The sequence below is a fragment of the Nyctibius grandis genome, chromosome 4, assembly GCF_013368605.1.
Source record: "Nyctibius grandis isolate bNycGra1 chromosome 4, bNycGra1.pri, whole genome shotgun sequence".
Lineage (NCBI taxonomy): Eukaryota > Metazoa > Chordata > Aves > Nyctibiiformes > Nyctibiidae > Nyctibius > Nyctibius grandis.
Genome location: NC_090661.1, coordinates 86,857,609 through 86,883,086, shown reverse-complemented (window position 1 = coordinate 86,883,086; position 25,478 = coordinate 86,857,609). Strand labels below are relative to the sequence as shown.

The following is a 25,478-nucleotide window of genomic DNA, read 5'->3' as shown; positions in this document are numbered from 1 at the left end:
TCAGTGGTACAAAAATGTGCAATAACGGCTAAGGATAAAAAATAATCTAACAGCTTTTGCAGCAATGCTTTTGATGGTTTTACTCGATTTCATTTTCCTGTGGATACTGCCGTTAGTTTTGCTGCTTGCAATATGTGAAGCATAATTCTCAAAGGTTCACGAGGTTGTAGGGATCCAGTAAGATGACTGATTTCTCCCCCCACACGCATACACTCCACCCCACACCCACTCACCCACCCACCAGCAAAACATAATGCTGTACTATTTTTGGTAACAGGGAAAGGGCCTCCCTGTGAAAACAGAAAGCAGTGTATTTCTCAGTTACATCACTTTGCAATCTAATGCTGTGTTGTGCTCGGTGTTTTTGTGGTGATGCAAGTCTTTTTTTTTTTTTTTGTCTTTTTTTTTTTTTTCTTCAGCCGGTTGGATTTTCCCCATCTTACAGCACCTCGCAGGTCTCTTCTCTGAGCAGTACGTTGCCTGAGTGAGTGGAAACATACAGATCAGCTGCAGGTTTCTGTCTACAAAAACAGAGTGAAAGAGAAAGAAAAGGGTTGGGAAAGCAGAGACAAATATTGACCTGGACTTATAGAAAGACATCCAATGGCTGAATAAAGAACCCCTGTTCATGTTTTGGGATATTCTTTCAACTGTCTGGAACGAGAGCGGATCAAAAGAATGGGAAATGCCAGCAGACCCTTTAGAAGAATTGCATATTTCTTATGCCTTTTATCTGTGCTTTTGCTGACTGAAGGGAAGAAACCAGTGAAGCCAAAATGTCCTGCCTGGTGTACTTGTACCAAAGATAATGCTTTATGTGAAAATGCCAGATCTATTCCTCGCAGCGTTCCGCCTGATGTTATCTCACTGTAAGGGCTGTAAGCATTTGGTTATTTAATTTATGATTTAAAATGACCTAGGGTGTGTGGTGTTTTCAGTGCATACAGAAGGATGCTTGCTGCAGGGAGTACCTCCAGCATTCAGAATCATCAGCTAATGTGTTAAAATTGTGCTGCATCCTTGAATCCTGATTTTTACATCTCTTTCATCTATCTGTCTGTCTGTGTATGTGCACACATCCCATTTTATGCCTTCTTCTATACTACATGAAACCTGTAACATTCATTTTTTTGTTTTTTATTTTTTTTACTTATATAAATTTCTCTGTGATGACCAGATCAGTATTATAACCATAGATATATGAGACTACGTTAACATAAGGTTGTTTTTTTCTTCTTTCCAGATCCTTTGTGAGATCTGCTTTTACTAAAATCCCAGAAGGGAGTTTTTTGCTCACACCATCTCTGCAGCTTCTGTGAGAAATATTTATATGATACAATTTTTGTTATAAAATGTATATGTATCCATGAATATTACAGAAAGGGTCTCAGTATTAATTTTATAAGAAACAGCAAGAGAAGATTCATTAGATGACAAAATACAAGACTTTTTAGCAATTTGAAAGATAGTGCATGTTTAATTTTTTTCAAAGTGTAGCTACTTAGTATTTTGCAAGGCTATCTGTTGTCAGTGCTACTTTGAATGATTACATGCTGAAGCTTTCAGTGACAGAACGTATGCTATCTTTACTATACTTTAATTAACATTACAGGGGGGATTTGAGCATTGCAACAACTGTTCTCGTTTCTTTTCTGCAATCCTGGGGGCTGATCCCAATATAAAGCTGCCCATTTACAACTCCCATCGACTGTGAGCTCAGGACCCCTCAGATCAGGCCCTTCATTGCAGTGGGACAGGTCCTGAAGTCCCTTTCCATGTAAAATTGCCATTGACTTCTGTGGAAGTTTAGTCACTTCAGTGGGATTTTTGCCTTCATAGCACCTGGATTTGACCCTATTTGTTATTTCATGTTCTTTGAAAAAAAAAAAAAACAAAAAAGTAATGAAGATTTTCTTTCGATTAAAAAAATTTAAGCAGTTATTTCAAAATCAAATACTGCAATGAGGTGTACACAAAAAGAGAATATTTTGGTATGTTTAAATATAAGATGCATTTCTATATAGGATTTTTACAGGCTAACAGACTTTCTTAGAAATGTGGGCATACGATTATATAATTGTGAGCTATACAGAGGTAGAGGGGGTGTAACGTGAACTGTTTATAGTGGATGTGCTGCCAGCCTGCCACACACCCAGGTTTGTCCCAGAAATCTGGCAAGACAGACTCCCCGATGTGATCAAAATGAACACAGGACGTCTGTCCCAGACTGACTTCCCGTGCACTCTAGATGTGGTCAGAGATGTAGTGTTGATGTATTGGAGCCCTACGGCTGTTAGATTAAACTGCTGGTGCACTGATAGCTGAAGCCCTGACCCTAGCTGTACTCTGCTACCTCAAGTGGAGCTGATAAGGAGGTGCAGATGTACTGTACAATTTTGGATACAGGGTAAATAGGTAAATGCAGTTACTATGGAAACCTAAATGCTTTTGCATGGTGCTTTATTCCTGAGAAGCTTTTCCCAGGTGGTCACAGATCACAAAAGGGACACATTTCACATAATTCCTGCAATGGGCCTTTCAAAGGAAGGAAAAAAGAAATAGCAGCATTGGTGGAGCTTGTATATGAAGAGAGTGAGTAGGACATCATCTCTCTTGGCTATGATACACCACCTACACTTAGCGATTCCACTGCCAGGGAAGCAGAATTGGGTAGGGTGGAGTAGGACAGACACAGTCATCTTATTTTGAGTTATTATAGTGCCTGGCACAGTGGGCTCTGGCAATGGCTTATGGCGTTTTGGCAATGGTAATAATTTGCATGGTCTGCTGTACACTGAAACACACGTTCTAAGCTGCTGTTAATAAATGCTGCAACAAAAGCTCTGACTCCAGAAAAGCAGGTTTTGTTCCATTATGGGCTTCGACGAGTGATCTGTTTTACAGATATATTTCTGACAAGGTAGCTGAGCTGCTTGCCATCTTTGGAAAGTCAGGCTGCTGATCTAAGGCAAATGACTCCTTAAACGCAGACCATAGGAGCAGGATTGTATTTGTGGGGCCAATGCTCCAGTTTGTATGTGGGAAAGAAAAATTTCCATCTTTGAGAGAAGATAGTAAGGAAAATAAATAAGAATATGGAAAACTCAAGTTAATTAAAAACTACAGTAAGTTTTAGCTTTGTATGATTATAGCTGTATTGGTAGGTTTAATTTAGCCAATAGCATGATTTAGCAGCCTACATGTATTTTTATGTAATAGTCTCCAGCATTACATTTTCAAAGTCGGTATCTCCAGTATGCCAGTCACACATTTCTGAGCGTGGAATATATCTGCCGCTATTATTGTTTACTACTATTTTTACTGTAGTAGTGGCATTGGTCTCTGGAAAAATCATGGTCTCATTGTGCTAAAAACTACTCATAAGTCCCAGGCCAGGAGAGCTTTTCTTCTTGAATAGTACGGAGAGTATGGATGTGCTCTTCATGTGACAACAAAAATACAAAGGACCTACACAGCTACAGTGAAGTGCCAGCAGGAGTGTTCCCTAAATGTCGGGAAAATCTCCCTGCTCTCATCTCCAGCACTCGTAACTCTGAGTATCAGCAATGTGCTGAGGGTGACCTTATAAACTGATGACATAAAAGCCCATAGAAAGAAGGGAGGTAATCATGGCACCAGGATCCGTACCTGCTAGCAGCGTACAGTTCCTGCTAAGCAATATAGTCCCTGGCCACAGTGCAGTATCTTCAGCCTTTGTCCCCAGAAGTAGCTAGCTGGTGGGTCACAGATCTAGCAGATCTGGTGTTTGAGGTCAGAGAGTGGGAGAAAAGCCACTTTGTGCATCAAATACGCATGATACAGCCATTGGGGGGAGGTAGGAGATGGGAGGCAAATGAGCTCACCAAGTGCAAGACCTCTGCTATAAGCCTGGCAATCTCTAAAATAGCTATACTATTTAAAGAGATACCACCCTGTTCTTTAAATTACAAGGAAAGTAGAGTACAGAAAGGGAAAAATTATCCAGTGAAATCACATCAGAAAAATAAAATTAGTTGAAGGCAACAGATTTACTAAATTGGTCTTCCAGTTCAGAGATTTTACAAAAATACTTTCTCTAAGAAAGAGAAGTATTCATTGTTTCTAACAAAAAGGAAGAACTTCCTGCCTGTATTTTTTGTACATATATAAGAACATATTTAAAGTGGAAGAAGCACAGTCTGCAATAGCCAAGTGAGAAAATAAATCAACTGCAATTTATTCTTAATGGAAACTTCAAAATAAGAGATTAACTCATTAAGCGTATTAATTCATACTTGGAAATCTTGAATTCCTGAATGCCTATAGATGTCAGTGTAAATCTATTTATCCATCAGGTCCACCTGAATAAAATATAGATGTGCATCTAGTATTCCACTGGGGTAAAGTTCATCGTACTTGACAATGCCTCACCATATTAAGGGTGTGGCAGTCCAGAGCTGAATTAAAATGGACAAATGCAAACATGGCTGATAAGCATAAATAAAGCTGGAAAAATCAATGCTAATACACTTCTAATGCTTACAAAATTACATAAAATTAAATGTGTTGCTGGTATTTTTACTGCTAGGTGGATGAAAAATACATGCATACACTAAGAGCTCTCTCCAGCAGGTAAAATGGGGTCTTAAAAATAGTTCTGATTTGAATACTGACTAAATTAAGAGATTTTCTATTTTTTTCTCAGTAACTTCTCAGTACCCTCAGGTCAAATATGCTCACAAGTTTAACTCTTAAGTTAAGGTATTTTCCTGCCTGTCCGTGGTGCAAATTCAACCTGATGTCTGGCTAACTAACTGGATGCTTTCCCTATGTTATCATCAACAGTAAGTTGTTCTTCAGCACAATTTAGACCTCTGTAGTACTTGAACATTTCATTGTTATCCAAGTATGTCTCCAGTGGCACTTGTACAATCCCATTGTTTTACTGGCATGATAAACCCACGTTCACATCCCACAGAAGTCAATGGAATTTTATCAGATGGCCCCAGCAGGCAAAGCAATGAGGTGTTGGGTCATTCCCTTTGCACCAGACTACGGTGCAATATATCAGTCTTACGATCCTGTAGTGCTTGCATAGACAAAACCATGAAACCAGGCAGTGGAAATTTGGCCTACCATGCCTTGCTGAACTGTTTTCTAAAGATGCTAATAATCTAATGGTCTTTTGTTTTGCATCTCTTTATGCAGGTTGTTTACATCCAACACTTTTGATGTTATTAGTGATGATGCTTTCATGGGCCTTCCTCATCTAGAATATTTGTGAGTGGACAAAAGTATATTTCCTGGCATTACTGAATAGAGTGGGTGGGCTTCCAAGTTCCAGGCATTGCTTTGACCAGAATGACTTTACAACCTGTTACAGGTTCATAGAGAACAACAGCATTAAGTCAATTTCAAGAAATACTTTCAGAGGACTGAAATCTTTAATTCACCTGTAAGTAAAGTGGTTGAATATATTACTTGGTATATTTAATATAGTAACTGAACCCCTGTGTTGTTTAATTTTGCATTTTGATATATAGCTGTTCACATTTGTTTAAGTGGTATTAATAGTCATTTAATTAGAATGTTAATCTTTGTTTTTCCACCAAAGACTTCCAAACTGTGGTATGTGTAGAAGGCCAGGATCCAAGCAGCTTCCAAGCAGTACGTGTTTGGCAGTAGCTCCCTGACTTTCTCTGCTCAGAGCACTGGGGATTTCCAGCTGAGCATGTAGGAGCAGGGAGAAAGCAGGATGGATCAGGAAGCTTGGCACTAACAAGATGAGCTCCAGTTTGGGACTTGGAGAAGAGGAAGGTGGGAGCTGTGGTCAGCACTGAGGTGCCACGGTGGTGAGAGGCTGAGGGGTGGACACATGCCTCTTCCCAGTTACCCCAGTTTGGCATGGATCCAGGAGAATATTACAGCCATTCCTGGGACTGGCCATCAATGTCTGTGCCCATGTCCACTTCAGCACTGCCCATATCCAGCAGAATCTGACCAAATCGAATTTGAAAATTCCTACCAAGAACAATTTTAAATAGAAGAGTTGCAACAAGATGCATTTATTATGACTTACTGATACATTCCTTCCACTGAACTGTAGAGCATATCAGCCTTTAGACTTTAGCAGGATTGGCTTCAAACCCCTTCACTGCGCCCTGTCCTCTCCTCCATGCAAGCCAGAGCATCCCACGGTCAGGATCTGTCACGCACTGACACCAGGTTCTGCTTAACATTCCTCATGTTGCTGCTTAGCCCTTCAGCTATCCTGGAAACACGGCCAGACCCTTGCCCTCTGACATGCAGCAGCCCCCTTACTGCATTAGCCGAGAGGGGGAATTAGTCAAAGGCACTCTCGATGCTAATGTGGCTGTTAGGAGCAACCTTCCAGTGCTCACAACGGCAGAAGCATTTCTCACGCTGTGCTCAGCAGGTGAAACGCACACTGGCAACAAATACCTGTAACATTCACTGCAAACACAAGAGTAGCATCCTCATGCTCTGAGCTAGCAAGAAAGTTTTTAGACAGGCTTTTGTCGCTTATCTTACATCAAGTTTATCTTTTAGCAATAATTTTAATTTAGCAAGCAATAAATTTATTGAAAATACAATGTGTACTGTAAGAAAACATAAAAAATACAAAAATAATGTAAGAGAAGGAGGCTAAAACATCTGGTGAGTGCCTGACATGGGTTTATACCCAGCTCTGAGCGTTGGCATTCTGAATCGTATGTCTTGGGGTGTGTGTCATAGGCACGGGAGCGGATTCTGACCTTTTGGCCTTAACACAATAACATCCAAGAGGGTTTTGAAACAGGGTCATTTAACATTTTCTTTCACGTATTTTGACATGAGAAAGCAAAGGTTCAATTTTAAATAGTTAATGCATGAATATAATAGTTGAATTGCAATTCACCACATCCTTTACCACATATTAAATGTACTATAAAACACACTTCTCTTTTTGGTCAGAACAGACAAGACTCACAGCTGGCTGAAACTGAGCCTCCTGTGACTACTCGTGTAGATAAAGTTACTTATAGAATGGCTCTAGGTCTGAGGAAGAGGAAGGAGAGAGGAGAGGGAAAAAGGTATATAAACAGGCTGTGCACATCCCATAAAAATCCATATGAGAGGTATAGGCATAATTGTGGTATTGTTAAAAAAGGCAGATAATTGGATAAGGTTGGCAACTGGGACCCTATCTTCAAAATATTTATGCACATGAATAGCTTTATATTCACAAATGGGTCCAGTACATTATTTATCATATTCATTTACTTATTTAGTAGCAGTTACTGCCAGTGAGCAAATTGCTTTTCTAACAGAGGAAGGCAGTTTCTTCCCCACAGAGCATACAGTCCAAGAGTAACATCTTGTCTTGCCTGTTACATTGGTTTCTGGGGATGCTTCAGCAGTTTTGTAAGAAAAAACATATGCAAAAGATAGAATCACATTTGGGGAGCCACTGTGGTTTGCATGTTGTTGCGTGCGGATTTTTGGGACATAGATTTGTGCATCATGCTGCTATTGCACATGGAGCGCTATTCATGAAGACAATGAGAAATTTGCAGAAAATAACTGCAAAGGCAGAGCCATTAACCACAGAATGTAACTAGCTTAATCTGCTTGCAGAACCACTCCCCACCCTTAGGGGAAAATCGCACATACACGTTAAGAATAATCATTTGGCACCCTAAGGCATTTCTCATTTAAGAAACAGGAGAGTACTTGTGTACATAAAATATATTAAAAAGAATCATAATAAATAAGCATACAAATGAGTTCCATGAAGTTAGAGAAGATGAACTTTGTTCTATTTATTCTGTTCACTTCCTTTTCACGACATAACTTTTGCAATGCACTAAGCCATCCAAACATTTGTCTTTTTATAAAGCAATTAACTTTGATAATGGTAGTGTGTCCTTATTGTAAAACAGAGCCATCTAGTATTTATTGTTATGCAACATAATTTATTTTCTGCTCAGAGTAGATTTAAGAACAGAAAAATTAAAGAAAAATAGCTTTTTTTTTTACTAATTCAATGTCAAAATCTTACAGTTAGGATTGGACAATAATTTCTATGCACAATATATCATTTTGATTGCATTTCTTTCAGAACTGCAACCATAAGTTTAACTGCATGTTTGATTCAACCTTTACTCTTGTATTATAAACAAAATACCATGTACAGCACCATCTAGGCAAGCCAGTGTTTTCTAATATACAAGTATGCTTTTTAACAGTGGAATGTAAAATGCATGATTTTCATCAAAAATTGTCAAATGCGTAAACCTTGTGTAAATTTTTCTGTCAGTCATATTCCCATGGCAGTGGTGAACCACTGCTTCTTCCAAGCACATCATCCCTTTCAGTTTGCTGTATAATAATATATAAAGAATATATTGGGCATTACACCTGCCTCAGCTTGCAAGTCTACTTAGCTTCCTCCATATGAGTTACCTGACTTTTAAAGAATTGCTTTTGAGCCTAAAATTAAGCATAGGTGAAGCACACGATACCTACACCAAACAGTGTTACTTTAAAAGTGGTGAAGTCAGAATGGACTAATGGCATCATCCGGTATTTAGTATTCCTGATAAGGCAAACACTTAATTTGAAATGAGGCAGCAGACCTAGTACATCCGGGCCTGTTATTGAATTTAAGTATATGCCTAAGTGTCTTTGCTTGGCTAGAGAAATTGTAGTTAATAAATAACTTTTATGTTTACAAGTGAAGAACAGAAGAGGTTCTAGTCTTACTAGCTACAGATTCTAACTGGGATCTTAAACTAGAATGATTTCTTCCCATTTTCATTTCTTCTCATAAGTAATAAATAATTTTGTTAATCAAAAGAGGCATAAGCTCTACCCTACAACATTATTCTTTTCCTGTCATGCCCTCAGTGACATCTCAGAGAACCCAGACCTTTGGTGGACTCACAGAGACGTGTCTGACGGAAATGTAATATATTGCTTGTTCAAATCCTGCTCACATTTTCTCATCACTTTTACTAGCTAGAATACTCACTGAATTTAAACGAGTTTTCCCAACATTAAAAATTGGGAATTAACAGCAGTTTTTTGGTGGTCTCATACACACATACTCACACACACGCACATTCCAGGAAAGAAGTTAATGCTGATCAGCAATTTCTTCTCTATTACTGCATATTTCCAAAAACTATGAGCTAAACCTAAGTCCAATGTAATGAAACCTAATATTAAGATTTTCCTTCCAGAAGAGATACAAAAAAGTGGGGAAACTGCAGTAACATGAACACCATGTATTGGTATCTCATAAGGAAAACATCAGTAGATCCACTCATGACTAACTGTTTTAAAATAATGGTGTTGGCAAAACACCAGAGGTGATTGTGCTTTTTACCCTGCTAAGTGAAGTATTGTAAGTGCTGCAAGGCTGCTGAAGAGTGAGAAAGCAGAAGGAGGCATGCCATTTTAGCAGAAGAAAAAGTCACAAAGTAAATGAACTATTCTTAAAAGCAATCTTTTAGAACTAAGTGCTGGAGAATACCAGGGTTCTTTGCCTTAAGAAAAAAACCCCAGTCAGTACTACACCTTGCAGAAATGTGTAATTTCATGAACTAGCACTGATTCTGAAGTGTCTTCTTTTACAGGAGTCTCGCAAATAATAATCTCCAATCGCTTCCAAAAGACATATTCAAAGGCTTGGATTCTTTAACAAATGTGTAAGAAAGCAATTAATTAATCTATTAATTATACTAAAAATATAAAGAGATTATTTTAGAGGAATCCTGAGTAACATTCAAACTGGTAGCCAGTAATGGGATCTTATTACTGGGTAGAGACTACCCAATATGGGTAGGCTTGGGTTTTGTCTACTGTTGTTGATAATTTGCTTTAGTTTTGAATATTCCACCAGTTATGAAGATAAGTAATATTGTTAGTAGTTATGTAAGAGAGCTGCATGTTCATTAAGACTTAGTAAATAAGAAGGAAGTATCCTTAGGGATGCATGAGAGTGCATGGCATGAGGGGAGGGTGGAAGATATTCAATGGAGTAACATTTCTATGTGCAAATAATTTCTGGGAAGGCTATCTTTTATCACAAAAGCATGTGTCTTAGTAAGTACTTTATCCCATACGAAATCTAATTGCAACCAAACCAAAACATGAACTTGTTTAAATATATAACTTAAATACCAGTAAAAATACAAAATATAGATAAACAGATAAATCCTATAGTTACCTCACGGAAATACGTCCTGTTTACAACACGCCAAATTCTGTTTCACCTGGTTTGGGATAATGAGCACAGAACATCCTTTGCCTGCTCTCGTTATTAACAAGGTAGGCTGAATTCATAGTGTAGAGCTGCAGTCGTAAGATGTGGAGATGGCCAATGTACCTGGTAGCATTACTTGGCATGAGCGATCATGACCAGGTGGTTACACAGTCTGGTCCTGGCGGTTGCCCATTCCTGTACATACGATCTGAAATGTGACTGAAGACAGCTGTAAAAGACTTGAACAGAACTCCTTTGCTTATGTCTCCTAAAGCCCTAAATGAGTATATCTAAAGGAGACAGCAAATACTGACTGGCTGACCATCAGGTTACATTAATTCCAGTTTTGTTATCTACAATGTTCTTATTGAGAAAGGGTAATCCAAAAGAAACAACCTCCCAAAAGATGGAGCCAACAGTTTAGTAGGCTTTCGTGTACCTGTAAACTTGGGGAAATCAACAAAAATTTCCTACTGATCATCAAGTTAATTTTTCCTTGGTTACCTTAATATAATTAAATCTGTGTGGGTTCCGGTATGTAGATTAAACTATGGGTCAGGACAAATTAAGCCAGGAAGGCATCAATTGAGAATAAGCAAGAGGGCACATATTTAACAAGAGACCAGTTTGTTGTTGTCCTGCAAGGAGAAATACATCAGCTGACTACTTATTTTCAATGCACGATTTATTTGTTGTAGAGATCTTAGAGGCAATGCATTTAATTGTGACTGCAAACTGAAGTGGTTAGTGGAATGGCTGGGCAGCACCAATGCAACAGTTGAAGACATTTACTGTGAAAGCCCACCAGAATATAAGAAGCGCAAAATCAATAGCCTCTCTCCGAAAGAATTTGATTGTATTATTACAGGTAATGTGCTTCAAATTATTTCATCTTGTTAAATTAAAGTCAAAGTTCTATATTTTTTTATTCTAGGGTTCTTTTTTGCAGGAAGTCTGCATACTGGATGGAACTTCCACTAAAATCAATATGAATTCTGTGCAGGTGTAAGTCTGACATGTGAATCACTTGGGAGTGGGGTCTTACATTGCAACTTCTACTCAGACTTTAATATGCTATATAGGGATTTGGAGAACTGGGACATAAAATAGCACCTCTTTTAATTGAGAAAGATTGAAAAACAAGTTGCAGTGTTCCTTTATCAACAGGAAAATTGGACTAGTGATGAAATACTATAATTTGTAATAAATTGGTATCTGTTAAGCAGATGTTTTTTCAGTACAGTATGGAAAGTATCTCTGTAATTGTGCACTTTTGCAGAATTTGAAGTTTATCAGTCCCTGCCATACCAATCTCTGTCAGTAGATACTTTCTCATACATGAATGATGAACACGTGGTCATTGCTCAGCCCTTTACTGGAAAATGCATCTTTCTTGAATGGGACCATGTAGAAGTGATGTTCAGGAATTACGACAACATTACAGGTATGAACACTGCTCGACAAATAACATTACAACAGCTGATCCAAAAAGTGGTGCTAACCCTGTCTTTTACTTCTCTTTTTATAGGTACTTCAACTGTTGTGTGTAAACCTATAGTTATTGAGAGTCAGCTGTATGTCATTGTCGCACAGCTGTTTGGAGGCTCCCACATATATAAAAGAGATATTTTTGCTAATAAGTTTATAAAAATTCAAGATATTGAAATCCTTAAAATCCGAAAACCCAACGACATTGAAACTTTCAGGATTGCTGAAGACTGGTATTTTGTTGTTGCAGACAGTTCAAAGGCTGGTTTCACCACGGTTTACAAATGGAATGGGAATGGATTTTATTCCCATCAGTCTCTGCATGCCTGGTACAGAGATACTGATGTGGAGTATCTTGAAATATCTGGCAAACCACATTTAATTCTGTCAAGTAGTTCCCAAAGACCTGTAATATATCAATGGAACAAAGGAACAAATGAATTTGTTAAGCGTTTTGATATCCAAGATATGGAAGATGCATATGCAGTGAAACATTTCAAAGTGAAAGAGGATGTATACATTTGCTTAACAAGATTTATTGGGGACTCTAAAGTAATGAAATGGGGTGGTTCAGCATTTCTGGATTTACAAAGGATGCCATCCCGAGGGTCAATGGTATTCCAGCCGCTTCAGATAAGTAATTATCAATATGCCATTCTTGGAAGTGATTATTCTTTCACTCAAGTCTATTATTGGGATGCTGAAAAGGCAAAATTTGTGAAGTTTCAAGAATTAAACGTACAGGCACCAAGATCTTTCATACATGTCTCCATCGATAAACGAGATTTTCTCTTTGCTTCAAGTTTTAAGGGAACTACATTGATTTATAGTCATGTCATAGTTGACTTAAGCGCATGACACTCATAATTCTGAGATTACATCAGACTTTCTACCATAAGTGGACAAAATGAACTAAATGCATGATGACTCTCTTATCTTACTTCCAAATGAATGCCTTTAAAAGTTGAGATTGCTAGAACAAATTATTACTAGTATCTTCATCTTTAATTGTCAAGTCTAGTGGTGTTGGAAGTTACATTTTTTAACAAAAAGAAATTAAATTAACTATTCTTTGCATCCACAATATGTAAATACGTGTGCAACTGCATCTGTTGCTATAAAGAATATTAAGATGTACTTTTCCGTTTATTTATTCACCTGTTTGAAACAACTGCCAAATAAAATGTTTACATTTTGTGTCTTTCACATTCCAAATATTATTTGCAGGTGATACTTTTTATTTGTGTATATATTATACACATATAAAATAAACCCAAGAAGGTATATTGCCCAATGCAATGTCGGACTGCATGGAAGATGCACAATATCGAAGATCAGGTGGGTTTTTCATATAACAAGAAGTTCTTGACAAAAATACAGCGTTGAACCCCAATCCTGTAAATTATCACCTGGACATATCCTTGCATTTATGTGTGGCTTTGCTGATTTAAATAGGACTCCACCCAGAAAAAAACATTCAGTTACATAGATCTGGTTATAGGCTGGAGGGTTCAGCAAGATAGATCCAGTCGTAAGATGGGGCTTTGTATTGTGTATAGGTGGAAGTACCTGATTTTGTAAAGATTTACAAAGAAATCAAGAAAACAAAAGACGATGTAAAGTTCTGTCTTTCTTCACCTCATGCTGAAGCAGCACAAAACAAATCTCTAGTGTAACACTGGGGCTGTTACTGTGCTGAAAGCTAGAAGCACAGCTTGTTTTACAGCTAGCAGCATTTCTATATCTGAACTGTCACACATCACTTGCATGAATTGTGTGTCCATGTCAAGTCTTTCTGTAATTGCAGTTATTTAATCTTCAATGAATTTGTTCATTATTCTGAATGAAGCTAGTGAATGTGAAGTTGTTTTTTTTCCACTATCCTGCAATGAAGTTTAGTAAAAGGTACTTCTGAAATTCAGGGAATTTTGAATGTGGCAGGAAAAATTCAGCTGGTGTAGCATATGCAGCTCCAGGAAAGCTACCTGTATCTGTTAAATTATGCCAAGTCTCAATTTGGCATGAAAATCTATTACAAACTCAAAGTTAAAATAGTCTTTGTTTACATACATTTAGTGCATCACTTGTGAGAAACCTATACTGCTGCTGAAGATCATTTGGTGCAGCTCAGGAAGAGAGCTCAAGTTGATTTTAGACACCTTTGCACTTCTCCTGAAGTTATCAAGCCTTGTGCTCCGCTGCCATCTTTAAAATATACACATAAATACTGTGTATGTTTATACACATTTCTAACATTCACAGAAGTTGATTGGCAAATAAGACTTATCATACTATGCATGTCAGCTAATCACACATGCTGATTCTGCAAGCTGGCTGCTCCCTGTACTCACAGAGACCCTAAAAATGGCAGAGCATTATGCTGCTGCTGAGAGCACCCGTAGCAGAAAAATAATTATTAAGAAAAAAGACAAATAATTTATATTTTAAGAAGCCGGTCCTAAACAGTATGCTTCTGTAATAAAGAATAGGGTTTTTTTATATTAAATGTTATTTGAAAAGAAAAAAATCCCATGTGAACAACACTAATAAGTTAATTTTTCTGATGCCTTTTTATCCATAGCTGCCTATGCTCTGGTCAGTATTTGGCTTAATAACTACTTATTCCATAAGTATTTACAGTGTGACTAGAAAGATTTTAAACTATATTTCACAGTTGAAACCTCCAAATTTTTTCTTAATAAATACATTTCCAAAAATCATCTTGATAAATTGTCACTTGCTTGACAGGTTTCTTTTATAAAAGAGGTTTTCTTTCTTTTATAAATTTTTAGTTTTTATATAAGCAAGATTTCAAACACCAGACGAACTCAAATAATCTCTTTTATTATTTCTCCATGTTGGCTGCACATCTGTGATTGCCAACTCAGTTTGTCCATCTCTTCTTCAATCCACCTTGCATGGCAAAGTAATGAAATGGAAAGTCATGAACCAATCTCCAATCTATCTACCAACAAATCATGAAGTGTTTTCTACCTCATCTTGTCTTTTGTTTCAGTCTTTTACTTAGGTCCTATTGAATTATGTGCACTGATTTTGATCTGATTTCTCCCATTATACTTCCCTACATGCACTCTCTATCAAATTATATAGATAATGGCTATGTATCCTTCTCATTATGGACATATTGCGGACATCTGGCTGAGTTTAAGTGGAGTTGGATAACCTTGCTAATCTGCTACCAACATTTATTTACAAACATTATACTCCAATATATTGCCTCACAATTGTACCTTGAGAAGGTTATGTTTCATAGAATTATATTTCAGAGCCAGCTAGCTACATGCCCTATGCTATAGTAGTGCTATGATTGTTTTCCTGAGTTAACTCATTCTGAAATAATATGACGAACTTACGGGAATTCACTGTTACTCCTGGGTTTAAAGGAAGAGTTTAAAAGCCTGCAAGGGCGTGAGTCACTAGAATTTTACATTCACAATACCTGTAAAACTAGCCATGGGACAGTGGAGGCTGGTAAGGGATTAATCTGCTGGGTTAATCTGCTGAAGTACGCAACTGTGCTATCAGTTTGGTTGTTCCTTCAGGAAATTTTACCTGTAGTCAAGCACTAATGATCTGGGAATTTCTTAATGCCTACGTCATTTTTGGAAGGTCAACTAATCACTATAAAATGCTGAATCTAAATCTGCTCTCTTTTGAAAATCCCTTTCTCTAGTCAATTTATGTCAGGTGGAGATTCACAGGAACTACAGCCGGTTTCTTATTGTGCAAGTATAGCATTTCATTGCACCATATAAGGAACTGGGGTATTTTTAGACCAGAGCTCCTAATCCTTAACGTAGAAGAGCGTAAAGGCTCATTAGGTGGCTCACTATGCTATTTATTCCTAATTTCAGAGACTGGGCATTTTAACAGCTCCTCTGAGCATAAGGCCACATTCCGTCCTGGTTCTCTGCTCAGTATTCCTTCTGGTATCAGTGGAAGTCCCAGACAAAAACTAAAATAGAACCTTTTATCATATATACATTGATACTTTTTTAAAACGTTGTTTAAAAAAATGCATTTCTTTCAGCAAAGTCTATGTTACTTGCAGCTGACTGGTTGTCTTCTGTGGTTGTAATGGATTTTCTAAACTCCCTAATCATTTTGTTTATGACTAACAGAGTATGTAAAGTACTAAAAGTATTACAGAAGACAGTATTGAAGGTTATTAATGGACACTGCTGATCCTTGATGCTGCTTAGTCATGTTAATGTCTAAGACAGAAAAAATTGTTCATGGAATTGTATTGTATTCCTACAACTACTTCATTATATTTTTAATGGAGCACAAATACAAAAGAATATAGACTTCTCTACTCTGGAAGGGATATATAAAATGCATTCAGAATACCTGATATTACACCATGTGTAGCTTTTTTTAGTTTGTCTGTTGCAATGTCTAGGACTTGCAGGTTTTTTGTTTCTACTTATTTTCCATTGAAAAAATATTCCAAAATGCACTCTTCCTACTAAGAAGAAAATTCAGTAAGGAAAAATCTTGTTGTGTAAGGTAACAAGACAAACAGAAATAGAGACAAATTGTATTATTGGTTTGGAGTTGCATTTTAATTATAACTTCTCTTAATTCTCTTATTTTTATTTTTCTAACTTTATTTGAAGAGGTGATAACAGCCACTCAAACTACACTTGAGGATGGGAAACAATTATTAGCATAGTTAATAATATGTGTGATATGCTTTGATATATTCTAGTGGGAAGATAAATGTCTAACAGCTGTATTTATGTAAATGAGCGTTACAATATGTTGTGTTAGTATTCAATGGAAAATAAAGACTATTTAAACCATAGAAGTAACAAACAGTCCTCAGACTGTTAATGAACACTACTGATAATAGCACCAAGAGACAGCAGAGAAGTCAGCATGCCCAAAATGTTACAGCTAGGGACAGAATATAAACCCACAGCAAGTCTCAAGAGTCCGGGAGTCTTCCCTTTCAAGAAAATATTTTCATTACCATGAAACACATAATGTGTTCCTCCTCAGCAGGGACCCTTGAAAGTCCAGACGATCACCCAGTTCTTGCAAAACATAGCAAGAAGCTTACAAACTTAATGCGCTACATCCACAATCTCAATTTGTGGCAATTTTTCCTTTTGACATCTCTCTGTTACATCAGTCTCGCCAGTGGTGACACGAACAGAGTGGTAAGCAGGCTACCGCCCACCGAAAGGGCCAGGGCCCTGCCAGGGCAGGACAGAAGTTCAGCCAGGTTCAGCAGATGGAAAATCCAAACCCAAACACCCAATGCACTCAGCTGCTAATGCCTCCCCCAGTGCTAGCAGATTTTCTCTCCTTTTTGTTAATATGTATTGCAAACACTGGTAGCTACCTTTCATATGCCTGCAAGCCTTCTCCTCACGCTTACTGATTTGAAGACCTGACCGTGGTAGTAAAGCTGATTTAGACTCCTATTGATTCGAATGGGTAAACATGTTTTTGTGGTCAGGAGCTAACTGATAAATGTTGTGGTCTTGCGCAGTTTGATTCCTTGAGACCGAGCTGCAGCACGCTGCCTGACTTACTGCTAATGGCAACTTTTCTTCATTACTGATGACTGAATTCTAATGGCTGGTGTTACAGCCATGTCTCTGTTTATAGTTCACTTAAACAAAGTGCTCAGAGGCCAACCTAACCCTATTCCTATTCAGGAATTTTCCTGAAATGAACTACAGCTACAAAGACCTCCAGTGTGCTATACAGAAGTGGTGTTGTATTTGTGCTTTGAGACTTTGAGTTTCTCCAATTAGTTATGCTACTGTAATACTTCTGTCTTCAAATTTGTTAGAAGAGAAAGCAATTTGCCCCCAAATATGCATATTTATATTCATATAATTGTTTATTTATTCTCCAAATAAACTGAAGTGGATGATGGCAATAATTATGTTACTGTTCCCAATCTCCCATTCATGAAATCAATTTTTGAATTCTCAAAAGTTGTTTTCAACTCAGCCTGACTTTATGCTTCCTACTGAATTATTCCAATTGAAAAAGGCCTTTCTGACCCATTCTCACTTCCTGTTTGAAGGCCTGGATAGCGACAGCAGTATGTTAGCAAGTTGTCAACCTGCCCAGATGGTGAATATCCAAGAATGCTGAAAGAGCTTCAGAATAAACAGTCTGATCTGCTAAGAATACACAGTCCTTCATTAAAAACCATTTATGTGCAAAAGAACTGGAAGGAACAAATATTGTGTCTATTTTTATGAAAAGTTCATGGGATAATCAGTGGAGTTTCAGACCAGTAAGATCCACATTTATATCTGGTCACATATGTGAAATGATAATTGAAAATGGAAGTGTAAAATTTCAGGGGAAAGTAGGTAACTAAACAAGCAGGACAGGCTGACTAGTGAAGTTCAGGGTCCAGAAATGCAAAATATTATACATAAGAAAGAAATGCTCACAAGGTTTAAAATAAGCAGTAAAGACAGGCAACTTGAGATTGTTGTGAACAACTCAGCAAGGCACCGATCTCAACATACAGCTACAGGAAAAAGCAAATGATGTTACAACGTGTGCAGGATAGTGGGGAGAATATACCACTACGTGCTAGAGCAAATCAACGCTGTTGCCTTATCGGAGATACTGCATGCAGTACTAATGTAGCCATCTCAAAAAACACACTGCAGAATGATTAAGGACTCAGAGAAATGTGGAAAAACTCATTGAAGGTGTGGAACAAGATGACACTTGACTTTAGCAAACACCAGGCCATAAACCAAAACCCTTTCCCTCCCAAATTAAACTGTGGCATTCATTGCAATAGGCAGTCGTTGAGAAGAAGAACATGGCATTCAGAAAACAGTCAAACATGGGACAAGTTACATTAAAATTGTATTTCTCTTTTTTTAGTACTTAAAATAATTTCTAATTATTCAGGAAGAGGAGGTTTTTGCAATTCTGTCAGAAGCATCTGACTGTAGCCATTTGGACAAGAGGACAGCCAAGCAGTTGGATAATGAATGTGCTCCAGTGTGGCATTTCCTATTTTCAGTCCTTGAGACACATTGCTCAGAAATCAGTTCAACTTTGTTGCTGAGATTCACAAAATAAAATATATAAGATGTCCATATGAATTAGCTGTTCAGAAGCATTTACAATACTGAGAACACAAGCACTGAAAAAATCTGGAAGATACTGGCAACATATATTTCGAGGATGTCAACAATTAGAAAATTTTGGCAAACTATTTGCAAGTGCTTGAAAATGTAATTGCACAACTTTGTCTGGCTGCAGCCATACAAGTCCTGACAGATATAGACTCCCTTGGGAAGAACAGAACTCAGTCTTTTTATAAGCTTATTATTAAGAGTTGAATATTAGTGCTGTAGAAATATTAGTTGCAAAGTACCTTATGATTAACCAGGTAATAGTATTGTCCTGTGAGGGAGTAATTTCTAAGATGCAAGAACAGATCACCAATTTTGGAAAAAAAACCCAAACAAGCAAAGAAATAAACAACCCCAAATTTCAGAATTTCCAAATAACTGTGAAATTTGAAAACTGTATCCTGCTCCCTTTTGTCCTCCATATACAATAACATAATGATACTGTTCATTCAGGAAAACCACCAGTAAATATGTTGCTCCAGAGTGCAAAACAAAGGAAGAAAAAGGACAAAGCTGGAACAGAAACAATAGTTTGTGGTCAGGAAATCTGTTTGCTTTGGGAAAGTTTAATTGCACCTGTGAATGCCTAAATTTTCTGATATATATAACATTACTGAAAAGAGAACATCCTTTTAATGTTTACATTTGAAGGCATTAGCTACCTGGATTATAAACTGCAAACACTAATAAAAATCCACTGCTTTTAAATAATCCACATGTGCTGGCATTAGGCCAGTCTTAAACCCTATCTCTAACTTTTCCTTAGCATTATTTAAGATAACAATAACTCCTTTAAACTAAACTCACTTCAAGGTCGAGACTGAGAAAAAATATCTGGTACAGCAGCTGCTAGGAAAGCTCTGCCTTTCTATACAGGGTTCTGGAGTACATCAAACTGCAACAGCACTACGATAATCATATTGTATTAGCTTGAACCAAATAGGAAATGAATGTTTGTTCCAGAATTACAACTCATTTCAGAATTTCTGTGAAGTAATTTTGAGAGCAGTGACACTATCAAAGGATCTCAGAATAAGAAAAAAGGAAGCTAATTTCAACTGCTTCTCAGAAAAACCTACTATTGAGGTGATTGTGACTGTTGTCTAAAATTATGCATAAAAGTAACTCGGTAAAATTTCAAAACAGTCAGTTAATTCAATGACAGGAACTGTAAAGTGTACCTGACAAAACTATTACAAATAAACTATGCTATGGTGATACCACTTTATACAACCAGAGCTCTCTTAAGCCAGTATATTACCAAGTTCTGTTTCCCTGCCTGAGAGTACCTCGTAGCCCTGTGCCTGCACAAGGAGCAGGCAGCCCAGAAGCTGCCCATGGAGGAAGGAACAAGCTCCATGTGTGCCTCAACAGTGACAATTTCCTTGAAGTACAGCCACAGACCGGAGGCACTCCTCCCAGGACAAGGACAACTCAGCAGGGTCTTGAGGACGCCAGCTCGTGCATTTCAGAACATTCCCAGTTTTGCTGGCATTTCAGAGGGAGTAATCAGCTTGTGTGTGTCATCAAACCCAAGCTCACTTAGCGTCCACTTGCTGCGGAGCCAGGAACAGATTGCAGAGATCAGCACACTCTGCGAAAGCTTGGTCAGCCCATTCCTGAGGGGCTGCCACACTGGCACTGTTAACAGGACCTGAGCTAGCTGAGGTTACAGGGACATAAAAATAACCATTCGGAGTTAGACCCAGGTTCATGTGCTCCAACGTCCTGCCTACTTGGCCAGAAGCGATGCTTATAAAAAAAAAAAAAGAGTATGGGAAATACAGCACGATGATTTCCCAGGATACCCTCTCAGCCTCCAGCAAGGAAGGAAAAGAAACCATGCTTCCTGCCTTAAGGAAGTATTCTTGTGGACAGCAAAATGCCTAAATCGGTACATTCTGCATGCATGGCAGCAGCAGGGTTTTTTCTATAATGAGGAATGCTGTTCTGCATTGCAGCTCCTGGAGGTAATGAAGGAGCGCTGACTTCACTTAAAAATAATGAAAACAAGAAAGACCCCACCTATATCTGTGGCTCCGACAAATGGAAAGGGTTTTAAAACCTGTGTTGCAACATTTTCCTCCTGTAACAACAACACTTAGGGTTGTATTTCAGATCATTCCCCTTTGAACGTACTAGTAGAAGCAAATTGAGAGGAGCAGACATTGCACTAGCATGTCAGAACAAGATGAGAGGTGCACAGGCTGAATCATGTTAGTGTTTTATGTATATCGCATGTTTATATAAATACAGAACATACATATGTTTTATATAAATATAATTCATATATATAAATATATATATGTATGATAGAGTCCCAATACACTAATACTGATCCATCACCTGTGACAAGGTTACATACATTGTATGTAATTTTTTATTCTAGGGAAAAGTAGAAGCCAAGGAAGAATAATCTCCTTCAAGTAAGGCATATAAACGAATGCTTAATAATTCACAGGAGATGCGAGTGAGGAAGTTTCCCCCTTCCTGCCCTGCAGAGCAGCCCCAGGCAGAGAGCTTACAGAATAGGAAATGTACTGTGTAAGTGCCAAGAAACGCAACTGATTGAAATAATTCCCTCCCTTCCACAAACATAAACTATACATTCAGTTATTCCTATCACTGCAAAAAAACAGTATAAGGTGCCAGTGAAAAAATATAATTGAACAAATTTTCTTCTTTTAACAGCCGCAAATGGCATTATAGAACAAAACAAAACAAGTGTGAGCAATTTCCATTTTCCTCCACACTTCCTTGGGAGCTCTAACACTCGATGGCACTCAAGCTGTACTTCTACTATTTGATTTTTGTACTGTACTGTCTGCCAGAAAAGAAATATCTGGAAAATCACCATGAACTTTAAAGTTATATAATTTTTTTATTTCTTTTTTCTCTCCACAGTGCTGACTGCTACGAAGAAGGAAGAAAATACTTCCCCTTGTTTACTACTAATTCTCTGAGTAATTTAGAAAGAGCATGTATTTCATGATTACATTATTTCTATTCAAGCATGTTGCAGATTGGTAACTGATACCTGCTGCTTACTGTTTTCTCTATCTATAGTTCAAAGAATATCTGCCCTTCCCTCTTCCAAGACCTTTGGCTTTAGTAGCTGTGTTGAATGAGCTTACATAATAATCTCTGCTATACCTAAGTGGCAATTTGCACTAAATAACAAGACAAGTTCCTAGGCAATTAGCAAGAACTCCTTTTAGGAAGAGGTGGGAAAAAACAAGTAAAGTTATCAAAATTGCCAAACATGATTTCTTGAAAGATCCAGAAATTGGGATGGATCTGGGAAATAATTTTACATTAAAAAGATGTTGGGGGCTGTAAATGTCAAAACATTAAATATAAAATATAAATATAAAAGGCTTTGTTTTGGAAATATCTAAATTTAAGCAACAAACAGGAGGAGATGCTTACCAGGAGAAGCACCTACCCAGGGCAATGCATACATAAATGCTAGCATGCTCATTTCTTCTCTTCTATACATCAAATGCCATCAATGTTTGGTTTTTTTTTTCTGGATTCCTCGTTCATTTTCTCTTATTTTCTTATTGCTCGCTGTGCATTTCTGTATGCACTGGATGACCTTGCTCTTTATGAGTAAGGAGTTATTCAAAGGGAACAGAGCTTTAGTTAGTTTTATAGCTGATCTCATAATGTTCTGCATTCCTAGCAATAGTACTGACACATCAGATCAGAAAGTACAGTAAGGGAAAGGGAGCATGCCAAGGCTGCAAGCTCTTCACTGCTTAAATGGCCCCAATAAACAACTGAAAAGGGAATTATGAGAGTTACTGTGTTATAGTGAATCCATGTTCCTCTAGTATTAAAAAAAATAATAACTGTATGCAGTTTCCTGAAAAATTCTTACATATGGTGAGGACCCAGATCCCATAAACCAGACAAATCATAGAATCGTTCTGGTTGGAAAGGACCTTCAAGATCATGAAGTCCAACCGTTACCCCTCCAACCATAATGAAACAATATGCCTGAATAGAACACCACCCACACTTCTTTTGCCAGAAAGGAGATTTTCCCAAATTCAGGCTTTCACGTTGGTTGCTTTGCCAAGTTTATATTCAAATTATAGATTCTCCTAAAGAAACAGAAGTAATAGCCTTGAAAATGTATATTTTATCAAGCACTGCTAGCTTGAAACATGTAGGAATTCTATTCATTACCTTCACTGTGTGACAGTATAAACTAAGTACCTACACATATATGTGTATGCACCTGAGAGACATCTGAGATAGAGGCAGACGAGGTGTGTAAATGTACATTTACCATTAAAAACTCTGTTCATTGAGATTAACTCAGTAAGTTTTGCCTTTTTAGCATGGTATACTTATTACATGATAACAACAGTCTGAAAAACTTCACTGCAGTAAGACAGCAAGTGCTGCTGTGCCCTCTGAGTACCAGGGCAAATACCCGAATGCCACCTGCCGCCGTGCTTTACAAAACTTACAGTGGTTTGGCCTGTGGAAAATAGATTTATGACCAACAAAACCAGTACTGCTGTTCATTTTCTTGTCTACCAGTGAGCTACTGAAGTTCACACTATTGGTTCGCTTAGATGCTTATGTTCTTCAGAGGACACAAAATGATAGAGAAAAGAAGAGAAATAATTAATTGCTTTTTTATTAAGAGATTAAAATAAAAGATTTTTTTTTTGTCCAAGATGTATTGGAGTAACAGCCTTTTCCACATGCTTAAAGAGAACCAAAAAATTACATAATATTTTTAATTTAAGGATCACCATCTAGATTTGCATAAATTCTTCGGAAGTTTATGTGAAATACAAGAAAGAAAACACTAAGCTTACAGTGTTCAGTGTACATGGAAAATTATTTTTAATTTATCCTCCCATGAATACTAGCTACAGAGACTTGATTGCTTAGCAAGCAGTGTAGTTAAGCCATCTGAGGATAGGAGCAATGCTGCATGACCTTCATGTGACCAAAATCAGCTAAGCAGCACACCTTTAATACTGGATTGAAAGCACACTAACAAGTATAGAAGCAGAATTTAAATATTGTCCTGCTTATCCATTATTTTTCAACTCTTCAGAAGTAAAAAAAAAATCTTTCATTCTGAAAACCACAGTTTTTTGCTACACGTACTCCTTACTTCTACCTCAATGTACTTGTCTCAATACTTCCAGTCTCCTGAACAGCAACTGCTAATAGTGCTATCTGAAACACGCAGTTAAAAAGAGCCCCAGGATCTCCCCATTATATTGACCGTAATTGCAGGATTCCCTATTATGACAATGCTCGAGCCTATCTCCTATTATTATAGTATTATTCAGTACAACCACCAACTCAGGAGGAAGAAGGTTGTGACACTCTGAACACACTCTTTGACACAAGATTAAATGTTTGTACAACGCGGAAGCAATTTGTGGTGATGGCAAAACTGAATATCATTCACTGTCACCCTAACAGTGAAGCTGAAAAAGATGGGTCTCTTCCAGTACATAAGATGGACATAAAAACCACCAAGACATGCACTGGAATTTAGATGGCAGCAGCTCATATGGACCACATCTTCACTGGGCTGCAAGACTACAAGGGCTCATCCATTTTAAGCATACTTTTTTTTTTTTCACTGTGAGGGTGACTGAACACTGGAGCACGTTGCCCAGGGAGGTGGTGCAGTCTCCATCCTTGGAGATATTCAAAACCTCAGGGGACACAGTCCTGAACTGCAGCTGACCCTGCTTTGTGCAGGGGGGTTTGGACTAGGCAACCTTTTAAGGCACCAGATGTGCCCATCAAGCTCAGCTATTCTATGACTTCCAGACAACTCTGGGTTGACCAGAAGTTTGAATGAATGACTGGGACAATGAAACTCCTTGGTGCTGCAATAATCATCTGTTTTATGGCATTCAGGTGCAAAGGTAAATGGTTATTACAATGCACTTAAGAGTTGGATCCATTTCAGAAGCTGATAAAGTAATTCTTATCTATTTTTTGTTAAACCTTTTCAGAAGGAAAGGAACAAATGCAAGTTTATTATTTATTGTGTTACTTCCTTTGCACTAGTCTATATTAGTTCTAATGAATTTATCGCTAACCAACTTAAATCCCAAATTAAGATCTTAAAAGTGGTTTTACAGAACTAGCATTTTTACAGAATAAAAGCCATCAATATGGATTCCTGTTTTGATTTAAATCTTCTTCTATTCTTGTAGCTTGAGCAGTACAAAACTGTGCTGACACAGCTATGCTAAGATCAAACTGGGTTACATGTCACCAGGGTGTTCCATGTGCAGTTCCCAGAAATCCAGCCTGCTGTCTTTTTCCACCTGGGCTCTGCAGAGCCCTTAGTGCTGCCCTTAGGTGAGGTGAGGAAGGACTAGTTCAGCTCCAGGCCTCCCTGGGTTTATATTATTTAGTTCTCATTAAACCTCCAAGAGGCAGCGGTGTTTCAAAAAGCTTATTAGGATATCTCAGTGGTGGATAAAATAAATGATGTGATAGTGGATAAAGTTCTTATAATCTCACAGCAAACTCCCACGGTTCTCCACAAAACTCAGATAATCGCTTTGTCATTTGTGCCTGTTTCTGTTAGG

General features: G+C 37.7%; 1 protein-coding gene across 3 annotated transcripts; it reads left to right on the top strand.

The window, feature by feature from the left end:
• Window positions 1-660: 660 nt before the first annotated feature.
• On the top strand, window positions 661-12,595 carry LGI1 (leucine rich glioma inactivated 1). 3 transcript variants are annotated; one of them, XM_068399152.1, is made up of 8 exons: window positions 661-869; window positions 1,244-1,315; window positions 5,188-5,259; window positions 5,363-5,434; window positions 9,621-9,692; window positions 10,948-11,117; window positions 11,529-11,693; window positions 11,778-12,595. In XM_068399152.1, exons 1-8 carry the CDS (start codon window positions 679-681, stop codon window positions 12,593-12,595), a joined length of 1,632 nt encoding a protein of 543 aa, XP_068255253.1. In that variant the 5' UTR covers window positions 661-678. The 3 variants fall into 3 exon arrangements, with proteins under 3 accessions (XP_068255253.1, XP_068255256.1, XP_068255255.1); XM_068399155.1 differs by having other exon boundaries at window positions 12,541-12,560; XM_068399154.1 differs by lacking the exons at window positions 5,188-5,259; window positions 5,363-5,434.
• Window positions 12,596-25,478: the final 12,883 nt, after the last annotated feature.

Bases quoted from the DNA above. Each gene is read 5' to 3' on its own strand.
- LGI1 (XM_068399152.1), top strand. From the start codon at position 679: ATGGGAAATGCCAGCAGACCCTTTAGAAGAATTGCATATTTCTTATGC. The intron at 870-1,243 runs GTAAGGGCTGTA...TCTTCTTTCCAG, and splicing joins CCGCCTGATGTTATCTCACT to ATCCTTTGTGAGATCTGCTT. The intron at 11,118-11,528 runs GTAATGTGCTTC...GCACTTTTGCAG, and splicing joins ATTTGATTGTATTATTACAG to AATTTGAAGTTTATCAGTCC.